Raw genomic sequence first — 19,720 nt, 5'->3', positions numbered from 1 at the left:
ATGCCTTCACTGAGCTATTTCTGCTCAGTGCACCTGCAGTAAGCCAACAAGTATTAATGCACCCATTAAAGTCATTACTGGGGACAAAACCCAAGATGCCTGCTGCCATGATGCTAATTCAAAGCTTAAAAATGGTAGCCACAAACAAACCCATCCTCAAAGTGTCAGAGTCACAAGTTTCATTGTTACCATCATTTTGATCTCAAACACCTGTAAATGTTTGTAACTGCATCTTTTGCAGTTTTATGGCATTGAGAAAAAAAATATCCCCAGACAGTCCGACATTACAAAAAAAATTTTACAAACTATCCAAAAATGAACTTTGGAGTATTTAATACCAGCAACACATTTTGCTGTGACAGAGGCACGAGATATGAGAAACAGCTGGTGATGAAGACACAGCCACAACTCATTTAGTATTCTCGCTCAATACTTACACAATATTAGTACATTATTTTTGTACTTATGACTACACAAACTGCTTTCCATGCATATATTTTACTCTTCTTGATTAGCATAAAACTTAAATGCACTCTGGGGACTTTGGCTTTGCAGACAGCATACCAACACCATCCATCCACCCATTCATCCATCCACAAACAATACTTGATCCAAGTGTACAACAGAATATAAATCTTGAGGGGAAATGTTCAAAATTTGTTTAAAAACCAATAGCCGACAGAACAAATGACTTTCTTTTGGCATTACAAAGATGGAACCATCTGGAACTCCATGTTGTAAAAGATGGTAAGAGTCAAAATGATGGTCTGTGCCCTTGAAAGAACACTATACAGATGGAGAAGGTCTTTAAGTATTACAGTTAATAGCAGTTAATTTGTGAATGCAATAAAACTGCAGACAATTAACAAGCATACAGTAGCAGTAGATACCAGACGGTTTCTGTAACTCTGACACAACTGAGAGAAAAACCCAACTCCACCAAACAGTTCCCAGAGGGAACTGTGCCAAAGAGCAGGAGCAGTCAAACAAGCATGTAGTTAAAAGTTGGACTTCTGCTATTTTATTTCTTTGCTTCACACATTTAAAGTCTCCCTGATTGTGAAGGGCAAACTGTCCTAAATGCAAATGTTAAATTTGGTTACAACCACTTTGTCAACTCATCCATTGCACCTAATGTCAGTATATTCACAGTCAAACTAGAAATGCAGCCATTTGTGTGACACAGGGTACAATACTACGCCTCACTCTCCTCACAAAATATACCAAACAGACATCAATATGGCGGTCTGTGTAAGCTGAAAACATTCCTCTTTCTCCATCTGACATGTAAATATTACTGCTGCCCTGCATCTGCTGCCTGAGATCCATCAGCATCTACCATCACACTCAAATTTTATTTGTAACATATCCGCAGAGTGATAAACCAAACTCTCTATAACTACCAAACTAACTATACTCTGCTGCTGTAATGAACCATTTCAAATGCAAGTCATCTGACTGAACTTAACGAACTTGAGTCTGAGTCATTAACAAAAAGTAAAGACTTTCCACTAAACACTGGAGAAAATATATTAGGTTTTAATCTGCATATAAACAGATCTTTAAAAGCATCTGAAAAAGTTTTTCAGTATTTTAATATCATTATTAGCTGGTGTTTTAAGCACCAAGCAGCAGTTTCAACATCAGCAATGCACAACTCAAAATAGTCCCTACAAATCTATCAATTGTTTTCTTACATTAGTGAAGCTCTCACATATTTAAGTTTTGTCTTGAAACAAACAGCCCATTTTTTTAAATAAACAACTGCATCAATTCAGTCATACAGAATAAAGGAGCACTAATGGACTGAGACTGAGAACAGTTGAACATGTTGCACAGTTGCTAAATCAGTCAACTATTTGCACGTTCCTTCATCATGCAATTTAATGGTCGTTGCAAAGCAAAAACAATGTTTGCTTGACAGCATGATTGCAATGCACTCCAATCAGTCACTAAACTAAAAGACCTAATAGGTCAGCCTTGTGCTGCTGAAAGAAACTTTGACTCTTTGGGGCATGGGTAAATGATCCATGGGGGTGTCTTGTGATGTTTGGCACTGTGACAGTGTCAGCAAGTCCTTTGGGTCCTGTGGGCTGCAGGCTGGGGCCTCTGTGGACTGGTCTTATTTTGGCGGGTCCTGATCGGTTTTGGGTTCTGGGTAGTTTGGAGGCCGGCTAAATGCCTTGGGTTCTTCGTGCTGTTCCCTGAGCTATTTCTCAGTGGCTCTGGTAGTGTGACAGTGCACATTGTCCTGCTGGGGGAGGCTGCTGGCACCAGTGTCAGTGAGTAGTCTTTGGAATGGGTGTCCTTGAGCTCTAACAGACAATTAGACAGATCTTATGTGTCAAAGTAGTATGAATGCCAGGGCCAAAGATTTCCCAGCAGCATATTGCATTGTAATAAGATGATCAATATTATTCACTTCACTTGTCAGTGTTTTTAATGTTGTGGCTGATTTGCGCTGTAAATCTTTAGCATTAACAAATGCAGAATGAAACCAGCAGTGAAAACATGGATTTTCTATGTGGAGTTTATCCATCTGTAAAATGTTGCTATAAAAACAAAGCAGCTGTTTTCAGGCCAGAATGACTCAGCTCTCTGGGTTTGCTTTGAATGAGGACATTTGATTAAAACTGTTGGCAACTATTTGCCTTTCCATGCCGTTGCACTGTTTGCTTGTTCACTCTGATGCCAGTCACATTAGATTCTCACATACAGCAAACTTCAAAGTCACCCTCTGTCCCTCGCGCTCCCTGCCACTTACTTGATTCTGTCTGGCACTCGATGGGTCTGGTTGCCGTCGCTCTGACAGTTGCCAGCGTACTGCGCTCGGCTAGTGGCTCCCTGGTCCTTCCGCAGAGCCATTGCCCCATGGGTGAGGACAGAAACACCTTTGGCAATACGCCTGTAGGATTACAAAGAGAACAACATGAGACCGAGAGACTAGATTTGTTTTAAAGGTCTTTTTTTTACCTGATGGGGTCCCAGGAAATGCACAGATACTGGAGAGGACAGAGAGTTAAGCTTGGAAAACTACTCAAATGTATATGACAACCTGAAATAATGAATGTGACTTCACAAAATAAATGACTCCTCCACTAGGTAAGCTGAAATGTGTACAGTTTATTTCAGTATTGTGGGAAACAGAGTTTTGCTGATTTGACCATTTAATATTCAGTTCAGGTTGTCTCTAGATGATTAGCCTCCCTGATGACCCATTGTAATCCCACTGGACCCACTGGACCAATATGACCGAGTAGATTTATTTGATTATTTTATTTACTTTATTTACTTATTTACTTTCTCCACCCTATATTGGGTACAAATATTACTCATACCAGAAAAGTTTTAGTTTCTGAGTCTTTTGAAGATTAATTGAATTACTTTAGATCAAGCTACCAGGGCAAAAGAGATTATTCCATAACACATTTATCAGGTAGACATGAGAAAATATATACCTTCAACATAATAAAGAACTCTTTATTTAAAATTTCAACTTCTAGAATCCTTTTGTACATGTTCAAGCAAGGGGTGCTGGTTTTTTCCTTATTTAAATACACTGAAATAGAAAAAAAAATATAAGCCTGTTTGATGGTCTCAGAAAACTATCACAGACTAATTTGCGAGAGTTTCTTTGAATTCAAGGACTCAGTTCACTCATGATGTGAAGGGAATTTTCATCCTTGGCAAAGGAATGTAGCCTTTTAGTGCCCTTGTTTAGCACTGCATTTCTGTTTTTGGTGTCTGAAGTGTCTAACCTACATCTAGTGGAAATCTTTCTACTCCTACATAGCTTAAATTCCAGTAGAATCACAGAGATCATAACTTTAATGAGGTAAGCAGTGTTATAAAAGCTACTTTATAAATGTGCTTGGATGTCACTCTGGACATTGTAAGTCAGTTTGTAGTCAAGCAGCTGATGAATGTCCCAGTGACAGAGAGGCATAATAAAACAGCTGATAACAAGCGAATTCAAGCACAACTTCAATAAAAAAAAAAAACCCTGAATATCCAGTTTCTAAATTTATTTGTGTGACAAGTATTCTCAGTTTGAGTAAATAAATATTAGCAGACTCGCTCTTTGTCTAAGGAAAGTTTAATAATAGATCAGACTTTGATCTGCTGGAAGCTTTCCTGCAGCAAAAGGCACAGCTTTTAATGTGGCTGTAAAGTCAACACTGATTTGTAACTTGCATTAAAAAACAACAACTGCCACGTCTTACATCCTATAATACAGAATGCTGTTATTTATTATGGAAAATCCCCAAAAGTTGATGAAGACTACTTCAGACTGAACAAGTCACTTAAAGAGTGATGAAACATTTCTCCTACTGAAAATGTTACGTCCAAATGAACAGAATCAACTTTTTGGGATTTCCTTTCCTGGATGATTGAGCATGCATCAACATATTATGTAAAATAAACTTCTAAGGCAAACAGTACATCTTGCTCTAGTCTTGATGACAAGGCCTTCTACCAGTCGAGCACGAAATGTGAATGCTGCCAACTTCATAAAGCATTTAAGTGGAGTTTCCATAATTCTGCAAATTACCATTCAAAAAAGCTGGTGAGCAGGACAGTTTTGTAGCCATCACTCTTTTTTTTTTTAACGATTTAAATATGTTTAAAAAGTTTAATGTGGTCCAAGTGTTAACTTTCTATTATTATGCTATTTTTTAAATGATTTGCATTAAAAACTTGTTTTTCCTCAAGACAGGGTCAGATTTTTGATATGCAGTTATTATTGATGTTTTAGGTCAGGTCTTCATTTTACTTTCCACAATCTGAAGTTCCCATGACCCTGTCATGTGAGTTTTGTCATCTCATTGTCACTGAGTTTTGTAAGACTTAGGGTCTCGGCCTGCTAATCTTTTATATGACCACAGAAACTTGCCAACATAGACTTTACATTACAATGAACTGATTATGCATGCACCTGAGGCAGAAGATTTCAAGCACAGTTCAAACAAGTATAAGAGGAGTGACTACTCAACAGTCTCCAGCTTTATGAGTCTCTAACAGAGCGTAATGGCTTTAGAGCTTTCGGGGCTAACACACTCATGGGGGTAAAGAATGTAGGCTTTAATAATCACCCACTGGTCTGTTAAATATCATAAACAATCTTCTCATCTATGAGACATATTTCAGAATTAACATTTTTTTATGCTTTGAACCAGCAACAGTTTTTGTCCATGTGCCTACTGCAATAATGTATTTCTCTGTGACATGTGGAATACACATTATTTTATGTATTTTAAAACAATACATCTCCTTTGAGGGCAGCAGAGTTTGCAGTGGTTAACACCACACCTCACAGCAGCTGGGGCCTTTCTGTGTGGAGTTGTCCCACTGACTGGGCGGATTCTCTCCTCATAGTCTGGCTTTCTCTCACAGTTCAAAAAATGTCAAGTTAAGTTAACTAGTGATTGGTGGCCTTGAATGACTGGCTCTCTGTGTTAGCCCTGTAATGGACTGGTGACCTGTCTAGTCACTGCCTCTTGCCCATTGCTATATGATAGGCTTCAGCTCCCTGCGACCCTGAATTGGAAGGATGGATGACCTCTAAAGTGTCCTGCTCTTGGTTTCTGTGAAACAGGTTGCTGTGATGAGCTAATGTAATGTGAAGAAATGTGTTATCAAGGACAGTTCACAGAATTTACAAGTTCAGTATCCGTACAATAGCTACAAATCCTTTTGTGGCTCACCCTTTGAAGTGGACCCTTCACAGGGCCAGTGGCTGCTCTCTCTCTGTACTTCACAGCCTCTTAGTACTTTTATAATTTTCCTAAGTTGCTTGTCAGTGCTGATATAATAAATTCCTTTGTGACTAATACAGAATGACAGTGCAGTTGGTCTTCTGCTCACATCCCAGTCATTAGGATTTTTATGTCCTCCATTTGTGCATTTCTGTCATCTCTTTTTTGGGTTTAAATTTTCTAAATTTTGCAGCAATGTCAACCATATCATAGCTACAGTGACAGCACTTTTTGTGGCCATGAATCACATAGTGAATGATTTGCAGAGTTGTACAATGATAACATTTCTTTGTTGAATGGATTATCAAATAATACTTTTGGTGTTTAGAAAAGCTCTACGAAATATCCATCATAAGCAGCAGCAGAAGTGTGGAAAACACTCAAAAGTATCAAACGTATAAACACCGATATAGTGACGGGGTTATTTTTCAGATTCATTCCATATACAACTGGAGAAGACATATCTAGTGCATCCAATAATTGCAACATGGCAACAGTGTAAACAATCAGCTCCAGGCTTCAATCACTAATCACTGTGCGGAAACCATGATGATTGCTCACTCCATCCAGGTAGAAACCTCACACTAGATATCAAGGAAGATGGGCTTCATTTAGTATGGAGCCGTTTTCAATATTTAATGTTAAAAATCCATTTATACAAACATATACAGTGTGTACAAGAGTATATGTGTATGAGAATGAGTGTACCATGTGTATATGAGTAAAGTGCAAAAAGTGTATGTTAACCTACAAGGTTTGGGGACTTAATGCACTTGTCTTTTCAACTCTGTTGTAACTGTAGTGCAATATGTGTGGTAACTAGCTGAAATGAAATTATAAACATTCGTTCTACATTGTAATCTTTATATCGGAGGATGGATTAATAGGATTTAGTCAGAATAGCCAGTCCGTGTACATCTTATAACATATGTAGCCTCGTTCTTGGGATGCAGCATCTGTTTCAGCATGAACTCTGCCACTGGAAGTGGTGACAAGTGAACCGCTCACTTGGGCTTTCCTTCTAGTCTGGGCGTACATTTTACAAGCACAGTGACACGATACATTGAAAAACAGACTGAAAAGCTAGAAAAGGATCCTGGATTTCACAGGAGCCAAGATGACTGGTAGACAGTGAAGGTAGAAAGATGGCGAGTGAAGTGAACATTTTCCAGGTGATATATGGAATCACATGGAAGGCTGTGTTGTCATGTTGTGTAAAATGTTTTGTATCCAGGGAAATCTCTTTGACCTTGTTTGGATTTATGTTGCAACTAAATTTTATAGTTGCATAATTGAACTATATAAAGAGTTAGAACCACCACACATTTCACATTATGAGGTGCAGCAGACATGAGTTTAAAGGTAATAAAGAAAAATCAATAGAGAATTGTATCTTTCACCTGGATACACTCGGTCAATTTATTTCGATTAGATTGGATGTAAATGTTATGATCCCAGTGAAGAGATCAGGTCATTCTTACAGCGAGTGCATCATGACCATGCAGGTGGTTGTAAAATTAAACTGTGTACTTGTGTGCAAAAAGTGTGCTTTTCAGGGATGAAGAGAAGAATATTTATCTTCTCATGTATTTTTTAATCATAAGGTTTCTCCATCTTCAAGGCTTCGGACAGCAAAACTCAATGAATTCTCAATTCAGCAGAGAGAAAAGAAACTACAAAAATTGATAATGCATAAAGTTTCAGCACTAGAAACAGTCTGCTGAAACATAACATATACTTTATATAGGATCACAAAATGAGGTAAAACTCTTTAGCTACAGATTCCTAATTAAAGAAATGTAACATTTTAACAAGGACCAGCAGTACAGTAGCAGCACTAATTAATGTGCTTTAACATTTGAGCAATTTTGTCATTTTACTCAAGGTTTTACTGTTTTGGGGATTTTCACATATGAGCTGCTTGGAAAATCATATGACACCAAAAATAAAGGTTTTTCACAGAGTATAGACATGAATGCTGTTAGAATGGGACGTGTTATAAAAAGAGAAAAAAAAAATTTTTTTAAGTGAGTGAAGTTTTGAAAACAGTAAATAGAAAAAAAGCTGAATATCAATAAAATCATATTTTGGGTTTTTTCTAGTTTGGTTCAGTTTGTTGATTTGGGTTTGATTGTATTGAAAAGATTTTATACAGTGGCTAATATTGTATAATGTTAGCACCAATAATAAATCTGAACTAAATATTCACTTACTTGTTCCACTGCAACACATAAAAAGCGTCAAACTGAGCAGACCATAAATTTTAAAGTTTTACTCCAAATATAAAAACATAGATCCAGGTGGATATCCACATGTTGAGATAAAAAAAGACATCTTTTCAGGTCATTGGAAAGCTGTATGGAAAAAAAGGCTTTTTTCTTAATCCAAATTTATTTGAAAGGACATCTCATCCTCATCTTGCTGTAAACCAACACTACTCATCCATCAACTAATGGACAGTCCCAACAGGACAGGGACAATAGGTTTTGACTGAGGCTTAATATTAATCTGTGTATCTGGAGTCAGTGTTGTGCAGCAGGTCACAACATTTTCACACGAAATTAAAACATCTATTAAATTTCACTTTCAAACCAGATTTAATTCAATTTTAGTCTCAGTGATTGCTTACCATTTAGATGTCTTTTAGATCTCTAATAAACAGAAAAGAGTAAACATGACTCTATGACTGAAGTTAGGTAAAATTCAGGTCTCTGTGAAAGCCTTAAAATATTACTATCCATCTTTAATTTTCCAGACATAATAAAATGTCTTTTTTTTTTTCCTTTCTTCAAAGACCATGACTGGCCAATCAGATCAAGCCCACAAAACAACGTGCATGGATGCCTGGTGTTCGGTGTGTAGTGGATATGACAGATCTCACTGCATCTGGTGTTCACTTTCATTCTGTTTCTAAAAAGGGTTGTCTGGATAATGTCATGTAATCATGAGGCGTTGGTAATAAGAGGCATACTAATTACTTTGATTCAGTGGAGTATCTGATCAAATCTCAGTATGCAAATTAGGTACTAGGTTGAGCTAGTAGCATTGTCAACAAATATGAGACATCCTTATGTGGCTTCAGTGTCTTATCAATTTTTTCTTTCACCATGGAGGGTGAAAGAAGACTTTAATCAGGCTTCACAGTTTGTGTCAACTCTTCAACTATTATGTGAAGCACTAACTAATATTTTGTACTGTTCTGACCTGGTTTTACATGAATCAAAGCCAAACTTTGCATAGAAAACCTATAATTACAAAGTTAAAAACAAATCCCCTTTATAGAAATATTTTATTTTAGGCACCTTTCAAAACATTTGAGGTAACCTTATGTAAAAAACATCTATAAAATATATAAATATAAAATCATAAAGAAAAGAGGATTTGTGAGACAAATGGATGATGATCAGAGTCTTTATACTCGTTTTAAGAGGTGCATTTTAAGATGGGTTTTAAATGTGTAGAGAGGATCAGTGTAACAGATGTCTGGTAAGAGGGAGTACCACAGGCAGAGGACAGAGCAACTGAAGTCTTTTGACCACATGGTAGTCAAATGGGTGGATGGTATGGTGAGATGGACAGAAGAACCAGAAGGCCTGAGAGTGCAAACAGGTGTGTTGAGGTGCAGAACTTCAAAGTGGTAACTCTAGAGAAAGGTTGTGGATTGTTTTAAATGTGAGGAACAGAAATCAATACAATATTCAACCAGGACCCAGTGAAGTTGCTGAATGATAGACTTTATGTGGCGAACGATGTTGATGCAACTGGCAGAGTTCTGGACCAGTTGAAATTTAGGGATGGACTGGACGGGAAGACCAAAGAGACGAGACTTATGATCAATAACTGATGTGTGAATGAGACCAAATGTGGTACCTGATGTGAGAAAAAAAACTGAGAAACGGTCAACGGTTTAGTCTTGGCAAGGGGGATTTGGTGTCAAATAAGAGAACCGTGGTTTATAAAAGTTCCTGGAAAACTAGGATCTGATTTCTTGGAGGCAAACACAGAGGGAGGTGGATGAGAGAGCAGAAGTAGGTTTTTATTGGAAAGGTAGAGCTGTGTGTCATCGACATAGCAGTGGAAATGATATCATATTTATGGATGATATGGCCAATAGCAGATGGACAACAAACAGGAGGGGCTCGGGAGATCATTAGTAGTAATTGAAACTGGCTAAGATTTGAACTTTATGAATTAATGATGAGGCCTGTTTAAGGGCATGTCAATGATTCTCATAGAGATTTGTCTTTCAGCAAGTATGCTGTGAGTTTTAGTGTTACAGAGCCAGACATGGATGAGAATGCTTAAGAGTCAAATGCAACACATTTAACCTTATCCACAGATTCCTTGAACCCGCAGAAGCCCTGTTTGAAGCCCCCGCAGCCTGTGAACCCCTGATATTTGAAATCCTGGGCTCGTACCTGCGTGGCTCATCCCTCCACCCCTGTGGCCGGATGGCAAACAAAGCCTTTGGAAGCCCCTCCAGACCCAACCCGGATAGGGCTGGTCCCACAGCAAACCACATATGGCTGGGCCCGGCCTGACCCGCTGCCCAAGCTGCCCGGAAAATGAGCTCAGCCTCTTCCAGGGAGCAGTACAGAAGGCGGACCTGGAGGAAGAGAAAAAGAGGAAGACAGTTACTGCAGTGGGTGGATGAGTAGAAGACAAAAAAGAGAGTAACCAGAAATGGGGAGAAAGAAGCTGCAGAGCAAGAGTAAAGAGAAGAGGCAGAAAAAAAGATTTTTCTTCCTCCCCATTTCTTGCTGCGTGGCCCTATAATACACTTTCATGATTTCTTTACTAAAATAGATTATATTCAAATATAAATCAAGACACTTGGTACACTTACACATTCATACTTCACTTTATTTTTTCAGAACACAGTGAACTGCACTTGAAAAATGATGCCTCTTGGTCTGCTTGCATTTTCTCTTCATACATTATTAAAAAGGGGGAATTGAATGGAGGGTGGGCAACATTAAAGAGACAAAGTGAGAGTAAGAAAACACAAAACTCGAGGAGTGCGAGACGGAGGACAGCAGCTGTGTGTGTGGTTGATGAGGGCACTTCAGATGATTACTCAGGAAGCACTTTGGGAGAATTTGCGCCACAGTTTTGTAAGACAATTGAAGAGGTTATAAAACTGAAATTAGCCAAAACCAAAATGTGAAATGCTTTATTAACACACAGTGAGAGCAGCAGGCGAGTAGTGTGTGGATCCTGCCACATGCTGCACATTCACCGCCGAGGATGGCGAGATGACGCTGATCCCTCCTACTCAGTTGACAGCAAATGGGATCAAAGTCGGCATGAGGTCCATGCTCACACTCAGTCTCTATCAATCACATCCTCTGAACAGTCAGCATATATTTAGCCCTCATATGGCATCTGCAAGCTCGAATTTTCTCACTCTTTCTCTGAAATTAAAAGTGTTCTCCTCCTCGGATTTTTGAGGAAGAAGTTGACTTCCCTGCTTGCTGTGATCCCTCACAAAAAGATGTAATTTGTTATAATTTTCTCCCATCAATCACTTTGTTAGCACAGGTGACTCATTTTTCAAACGTTGGACATCTCATTTTGGAAGAGAACATTTCATTTAGATCCCTGTGGGTCGTCATATTTTATCATGACAGAGCTTAACTGCGTCAACATCCAGGTCGAAATGAAAGTCCCCTACAAAAATAGTGAATATACACCATATATATGGTGTATATATATATATATACACACACATATACATATTTTTTGGCAGTGCTAGTATGAGTAATTACTGCACGACTTACCTACATACCTAATAATCTCAGCAGTCAAAGTGTCCATTATAAAAAACAGCTTTTATCTACCTTAGCAGGACTACTTGGATCCCAATGCACTTTTATTTACTATGAAACGGTTAACCTGTAGTGACAATCCTCTGTGTTAAATAAAACATTTTAACAGGTTTCAGCTCATTGTTTAGGTTTTTCAGTTGCTCTTACCATTTTTTACTGTCACTGTGCACTGGATATTCTACACATTACACCTACAGGAACTGTCCAGCTATGAAAAGCCCTGACACAAAGCTCCCACCACACAATGCTTCTGCTGTTGTTAATGCTAGAGGAGGTTTGGAGTTAGGTTGTCCAGTCAGCACAACACTGTCCCTCAACAACCCCGCTCTAGCCAGAGTTTTCAGGTGACGTCAAAGCTACTGGGACACGCCCACCCAACACACCTGGCAGACAAAAACAGTACTCTGGTCCTTTGCTCTGCAGCCATCCTTTGAACGTCTTCAAGTTTAACTTAACCAAAATGCCTGATAGTTGCTGTCCTATCAGATACACTAATCACGCCAATCATTGCTTCTCCACAGTGACCCTGGCTGTCAGCGGCGGCTCATTAAACTGTAGGAATGATACTCTGTCAGCTTTACTGTTATGACACTGTAAATGTCCAAGTCAACAAAACTAAAATTTACGTGTGGTAGCCCGTTTAAGATAGCTATGTAGTGCTTTACTTTACCAATAAATGAAGAACAATTCCTTGTTCTTCACCTCCAACATAGTGGCATTATTTACCCATCCAGATTAAAAATACATGTAGCTGTCCATACTGTGAAAGCTTTCATCCTGGTAGCAGGTAAAGTAAGCAAATCTCTAGAAGATACCTGTAGATGTCACTAAACTCTAGCTCTGGGAAAGACATCGCCAGGGATTTAAATAAAGCTGATGGGCAGAATATGGATCACCAAAGTTCCCAAAATTTGTAGTTTTTCTTCATGAGGTGCAGTACTATCTACTCTTTACACTTTGCGATCAAGGTGGAGCACTGCTTTGTCTGCCAGGGCAGTGAGTCGGTCACGTGACTGAAAACGATGGATAACTTTCCAGTGAGCTGGTGTGAGTCTTAAGAGCACTTCCACTTTGCTGAATTTCTTCACACCTTGATAATCGATGATCAGCAGTAAGGGATATTATTGCAAACTGACTTCTTGCACTATTGCATACTATTGCAGTACTACACTTGAATCCATTGAGCCCATTCTTTTACAAATGTCTGCAAAGGTGATTTTACTTGACAGATTGTTTGGCACTCTGCATTGGCTTCATAGCTGAGTTAGACAGACAAATGTCGTAGTTTACTGCTGTTCAGAGTGTACATTTGTCCAGCAGCTGTGTAACGAGCTCACTGGGATGTTGTGGCGTTATAGGTGAACAAACGCTAATATGTCATTATAAACATCAAGAACTACAGCTGTTGAGATCTGGGCATTGAACTGACTTACTTTCAAACTTTTTTGCAAATGATATGTTTAAAACTAGCATCAAATGCTAATGACTGATCAAATTCAATCAGTCCTTGATCTCTGTCCATTCCCAATGTAAAGTCAGATCCATTAAATACTAATATAGATCCATAACCACGGAGGCATCACCTAGAGATTATTGATGTGCATGTTATTGCAGACTTTAGGACATCAGAGAGGGGCCAATATAAACTTATCAGAAGTAGTGAACTTGGATTTTAAAATCACTGAAACTAACTCAGAAGATGGTCTGAGTTGTGGTGTAACACTTTAATACCAATATCTCCTCTGGCTCCTGGTCAAGTCACACATTACTCACAAGATTTTTCTTACTTACAAATCTCTCAATGCCCTGGCACCTCAGTATCTCTCTGACCTGCTGCAAACCATACACACAGTCTCGGATGCATTGGTCCTTCTCTGTTTTCTGTACCTCGCACCAACATCAGAACCTTTGGGCCTTCAGTGTGGTGGCCCCCACCCTCCAGAACTCTCTCATATATGAGCTTCGCAATGTCCCGTCACTGGAGTCCTTCAAGAAACTTGTCAAAACTCACCTCTAGACTTTTTTAAAATTTATTTTTGCTACTCTTGTGTACAGCGTCATTTGGTTTCTTGAAAGTTATAATTATAATAATAAATGAAAAGTTAAAAATAGCATTGCAGGTTGCATTCTGTTGGTGCACTGCTTGGTTTGCAATGATTAGGCATGCAGAAGAAAAACAGCAAGCCTGCTGTCTCACTTACCAGTCAGTGAGATACAAATCCTCATCTTATGCCTGTGTTATGTTAATGTGCCGGCTTTGAGGTGAACAATAACCCATGCAGCACTACAGCTTCAGAGATCACAAAAACAAAAAAGAAAAATGAAAGATTAAAGGCAGGTCACTGAGGTATATTTATGTTTGGGAGTGGTGGAATGCTCCGGAAGCACTGGAGGCAAATTTTAATTTCAGGTCTAAAAGATATACAGATTGCTCACATCCAGATACCATCTGCTTGCGAGACATGTTAATGTATGATGAGAGAAAGAGCGAGGGAAACAAGCAGAAGAAAAAAAAAAAGAGGGGGACCAGGAGCCAGGAAGAGCAGTAATAAAAGCCTCAGTGGGAATATGTTGTTTATGAACTATCACAGTAAAGATTAACCTAATTTAATCAATAATTGTAGCATCAGGAGTATTTGTGTAGAGTATTTGACTGGACACTCAGTCTATTTTACCATTTTGTAAATGCCATTCAGTACTAAACCTGCACTACAAAACCACTACAGAGACATTATGTAACCTTTTGGATATCCACCAAAGAATTGAGCATTTTGGGAGGATTATGCAAGTCCCACTAGCAGCATTTGGAAACAGCCCAGTGATGGTGGTGACAAGGTCTGAGCAACACTGCCCGTTAGGAAGTATCCTACTATAGTGGAGAATTAATTACTGTGCAGTCTGTTGGCATAAGATCTGAAAACGGCAATCACTGTCTGGCAGATGATTACTTTTTGGCACAACACCTGGAGCTAGGGGGAAAACAATCGCATGCGTGCTGCTGTTTGGCTGAGGAAGAATATAGTAGTCGTGGTAAGCCAATCACATGACCACTTCAAGATGACAAAGCAACAAGGTGATATATACCAGTTTTTAAATTGTGCAGATAGGCCATGTAAAATCAGAGTCATGATAAACAATATATACGCGTTTTTTCCTCAATATTTTCATCTCGTTTGCTGTCTAAGGACAGCGCTAGCAAGCACTCTCTGCTTATGAGCAAACAAAAAAACAGCCCGTTTGTGTTGGTGGAAAAATGCACCATGTCGACCAATCAAAAAATTAAATGGCAACATGACATTTGGTTGTTTAGGAAGAGGGGGAAGTTTTAGGAGCGATGGTGTGTGTGTGTGTGTGTGTGTGTGTGTGTGTGTGTGTGTGTGTGTGTGTGTGAGAGAGAGAGAGAGAGAGAGAGAGAGAGAGAGAGAGAGAGAGAGAGAGAGAGAGAGAGAGAGAGAGAGAGAGAGAGTTGTGACGTTTAGCGTGTTTGGAGTGTGTAGGTAATGTGTTCTCTTGTGTAGTTAGTGTGTAGTGTTGTGGATAGCTTTGTGTGGCGACTGCTGTCTCCAGGTAGAAACAGGAATGACACCTGCTGCTGTCAGACCTGCAGGTATCAGGCTGTAATGTTCTCCTTTATAGTCCACAGAAATTATTGGAGTGGTACAAATAATTTGTGTGGCATCTTATTGAATGCAGAACAGCTGATTGTTATGTGAATAGTTTGAAATGGTTATTTAAAAAAAAAGGGGTAAAAGGTAAATGGATGCAAATAACTTTGTTTGCAAAACTTGTGCATATGATTTTAAAATTAAATGCAAATATAAATTGTCAAAGTTATGAAATATGATTCAATAAGCATGTTTGTGGTTGTTACAGTAAAAATAAAACTTTCTACTGGGATTTTATGTTTTTTGTCTTTTTAGATGAATTGTGTTAATACAGTATGTCAAAATGAAAATATAACTGTAAATTCAGACACGTGAGGTTGTGCTGAAAAGAATGACACCAAACAAGGCAAACAAATGGTTTTTAAAGGTGAAATGTAGAGGAAACATCAAAAGTAGTCAAAAATGGCCAATTATACCCTGGACCCCAGAGGGTTAAACTTTTTTTTTTTTTTTTAAGTAACGCAATAGTTACTTTTCAAGTCATTAATTACTTTTAGAATATTGCAACGCAGTTACTAACTCAGTTACTTTTTTGAAGTAGTAACTAGTAACTGTAATTACTTTTTCAAAGTAACTTGCCCAACACTGCTGGCAGCACACCCCATTTAATAGTGTTCTTTAAAACAAAGGGGACGTTAGTACCAATTCCATCTAATCCAAAACAGACTGACACGTATTAGAATATACTGCTGATAGTAAAAGAGACCAGATCATTTGCAGCAAGAAACAAAAAAAGAGGAGACAGAAAAAAACCATCTATGAGCCAAAAACTAACTGGGCTGCTTCTAAAACACCTTGAAAGACAGTAAAAACAAGAGTAAGCTACTTTTTCCAAGGACGTGCACTCACATATTTGTGTTGAAAATAAAACATTTAGATAGATGATACTGACCCTGGGACTGGGGAGCACAATCCTCGGAGGGCAACATTTCAGTGAAAGTAAGAGAGAGAGAAAAAAAAAAATGAAGCATGACCTTGGAGACAATCCCAAACTTTCCATTACAGACCTGTTTGTATTTACTATTGCTGAGATGGAAGTGACGATTTTAGTAAGGAAATGGGAGAAGGGAGTTTGGGGAGCGAATGTTTACTGACATCTGAATTTTAGCACTGAGGTGGTTTGTGTATCCAGTTTAAGCTCTTAAAATACCTTTAACCCTTGTATGGTGTTCGGGTCTGTGAGACCCGTTTTCAGTTTTTTTCAAAAGAAAAATTAGACAATTAATTATTTTTTTAACCTGAAATTCATTGGCTTTGGCTTATTTTCTGTGAAGAACATAAATCCGAACAAATTTTCAACGACCTCATACTGTAGTCCCCCCCACGCATTTACATTACATACAAGGTGTTCGGGTCCACTGGACCCAGGTCTAATAAAAGTGTAGGTCCTGTGTTCCCATACTCTGTCTTCCTCCTTTCTGGTGCTGCTGATAGTGTTTTCTTCCTCTCCCGCTCCCGCACAAAGTTGCAACATTGTTGAAAATTCAACTATCAACACCGTCTGCTCTTACATTCCCGCACATTTTACCCGCTCTCTTGCGGGATCCAAATTTTATTTTCTCATACCCTGTACCACCTGCAGATTAGGCGCATAATAATATAAATAAGACTTTGCCAGTGTGGTTCTTTAACACAACTGATCAAGATGGCAAACGATTATCTACTGCGAGGGCCATCCAATTGATTTTGGAATGATGATGTTGAGGAAGAGGTTTCAGAATATTTCACAAATTCAGAGTCTGACAGTGACTTTGAAGAAGAGGATGAGGTTGAGCACCATTTAGTAACAAAACGAAGACGAGTACCCCATCAGCAGCCAGCTCCAGGACCAGTACAAGCCCACCAGACAGCAAGTGAAGAAATATAGATGTCAATAAATGGTGAAATTGAATGGTCTTCTTGCCCAAGAAATGAGCCAGCCTGCAGAGCTGCTACTGTGATAAGCCAGGGCCAGCACGGCTGACAGTTACTCATGTGCAGGACATCAAGTCTTCATTTGAGCTTTTCATCCCAGATTCCATCCAGAAAATTAGTCTGGATTGCAGTAATCTAGACGGAAGGTGTGTTTTTCGAGAGAGTTGGAAGAAGATGGACCAAATTGATCTAAGAACCCCAAATGCCTACTTTAGGGTTCTTATCCTTGCAGAAGTTTTCAGGTCCAAAGGGGAATCCACAGAATCCCTGTGGGATGCAGAAACCGGCAAGAACCTTTCCGTGCATCAATGTCTCTGGAAAACTTCCACAAAATTTCCAGGATTATCCGTTTTGATAACTGAGACGACAGACCAGCTCGACGGCAGAGAGACAAGCTAGCTGCCATCAGGACAGTGTGGGATAAGTGGGTGCATCGCCTCCCCGTTTTACAACCCTGGGCCTAATGTCACCATTTATGAGCAGCTGATCTCATTTAGTTGTGGAATATATTGCTTCACGTGTAAATATGTTGTGTCTTTCCACTCACTCCACTTGATTATAACTGATTTAATTTTTTATAACATTTTACAAAAAAAAACGAGAAGCACATTAATTCATAAATGTGATCTAACAAAGGTAAAGGGAAAAAATTAACCATGTTTGCTGTTCATATGGCTTGTAATTGGGATGAAGTAAACATCTGTTGAGTAATTTAACATAAAATTGTTTGATAGTGTTAATTTGGAAAACCAAAACTTTAGCGGGTCCACCAGACCCATGAACACTGGCTGAGTAACAAAAATACGAACACCACACAAGGGTTAAATCCAACAGAAACAAACAAATGAACAACATCAACAAAGAGATGTCAAGTTTAAAATGAATGGCAGCCATTGACAGTGCTGTCAGAATACTGCCAGTCAGTTTCACTAAGAAGCCTCATTTCACAAATCTGGTGAAATGCTGACCAGGTGTTCATAGATACAAAAATATTTCAGTGCTTTTGCTTTGAAAAACACTGACAAACACTTTGTCACCATTTCTAAAAATATTCCTCAAACATACAGTCATCTCCTCAAAAAGCAACTAAATAAATAAAATAACTCAGAATATGTACATGTGAAGATCTAAAGGCCATTCGCCGCTACTTTGCTGTTCAAAATTTCGTCTCACTTTCATTAGGTTACATCATGTTCACGCATGTTCATCCTTTTTCTTTGGTCCACTCATCCCTTCTACATTTCTTTCTCTCTTTGATGGACTTTATTTTGACAAAAGGTCATTGAAGCTGACAACAGTAAAAAAGATGAGAGCAAGGAATGAATATGTATGAACCGGATACAGTGAGAGACGAAGACTGGAAGGACGGTGGGAAGAAACACAATCCTGGGGTAAACAGAAACTGATTTCCCCCTATCAGATGTGTTAAACCACAGCTAAGGTCAACTCAGAAGATCTCTGTTCTACTTTTTCTGTTATCTGTAGATTATGTTTATGCTCTTCAACTTTTATGTTTAACAGCAGTCCATTCATGGCCTTTTATGTTGTTCAAGGTTGAAAGTCATGCACAATATCACTCCTACTACATGACCAGACTAATTCCTCAAATCTATTTCAAGCTCAAGTTTGCAAACCAAGAGTAAAGAGATTATAATATTTAGCTTAATATATAACAGGAATGTGTCGCTTTTCCAAATGAAGGAAGGAGAATTTTCCTCTCTGGCTCTCTTCCACAGTGTGTCTTTGTCCTGTCTCCTCCCTACCCCAACCAGTCGCCAATAGATGGCCGCCCCTCCCTGACCCTGGTGCTGCCTAAGGTTTCTTCCTGTTAAGAGGGAGTTTTTCCTTCTGTCGCCAAAGCGCTTGCTCATATGGATTTTCCCTGTGTCATTGCAGGGCCTTTATGTTACAATATAAAGTGCCCTGAGGTAATTATATTTGTGATTTGGCACTATATAAAGTGAATTTGGAAATAGCCTCTGCACTGAGCTGTGTGCACGAGCCTTTCAGTGAGTAAAACTGTAGCAATGCAGAAGTTGGCAAAGCGATGATCCCGGCTGTGAAAAGAGCAGAGTAATGCAGAGCTGCAATAGCTAAAGGTTGTAGTTACACTACAAAACTCCTATGTGTCTGTGGAGATGGTGTGTGGGTGGGTGTGAGTGGACCCCCAGGATATCACAGTAAATGAATAGCATATCCTCAGTCAACCCAAAATAGGGCTTTTACTGTAAGTGAAGGGCCAATTTTAAACGGCTCGATGCTTTAGCCTTCTTCACAGATGTTCAAAGAACTAAGTTCTGGTCCAGTGTTTCAACTTCATAGTTATTGCTGATATGCTGATCTGGAAAAAAAAGCTGATTAATCTGGATTTGTGTTTAGAAAAATGTCCTTCTGCAGCTTATAGAAGAAAACTCATTTTTTCTTTGGGTATGTTTTACTTGTATGATCATGGCGCATGTTTATGTATGCGAGTAATGAAATAAGAAAATTCTTTCACAGCTATAATTACAGAAAGCAAGGATGTCAAACATAACACCTGGGGGCCAGAATCGGACCG

General features: G+C 38.9%; 1 protein-coding gene across 1 annotated transcript in view; it reads right to left on the bottom strand.

Annotated features, from left to right (window-relative positions):
- grin2da (glutamate receptor, ionotropic, N-methyl D-aspartate 2D, a) overlaps window positions 1–19,720 on the bottom strand; it is a 145,276-nt gene that overhangs the window by 110,286 nt on the left and 15,270 nt on the right. The window contains exons 4-5 of the mRNA XM_063465664.1: window positions 10,175–10,362; window positions 2,765–2,905 (exon numbers count right to left, since the gene is read on the bottom strand). Coding sequence (XP_063321734.1) covers window positions 2,765–2,905; window positions 10,175–10,362 — 329 coding nt within the window. The remainder of the gene's footprint in view (window positions 1–2,764; window positions 2,906–10,174; window positions 10,363–19,720) is intronic.

The sequence above is a fragment of the Pelmatolapia mariae genome, linkage group LG22 (assembly GCF_036321145.2).
Source record: "Pelmatolapia mariae isolate MD_Pm_ZW linkage group LG22, Pm_UMD_F_2, whole genome shotgun sequence".
Taxonomy (NCBI): domain Eukaryota; kingdom Metazoa; phylum Chordata; class Actinopteri; order Cichliformes; family Cichlidae; genus Pelmatolapia; species Pelmatolapia mariae.
This window is presented reverse-complemented; position numbering and strand designations above follow the sequence as displayed.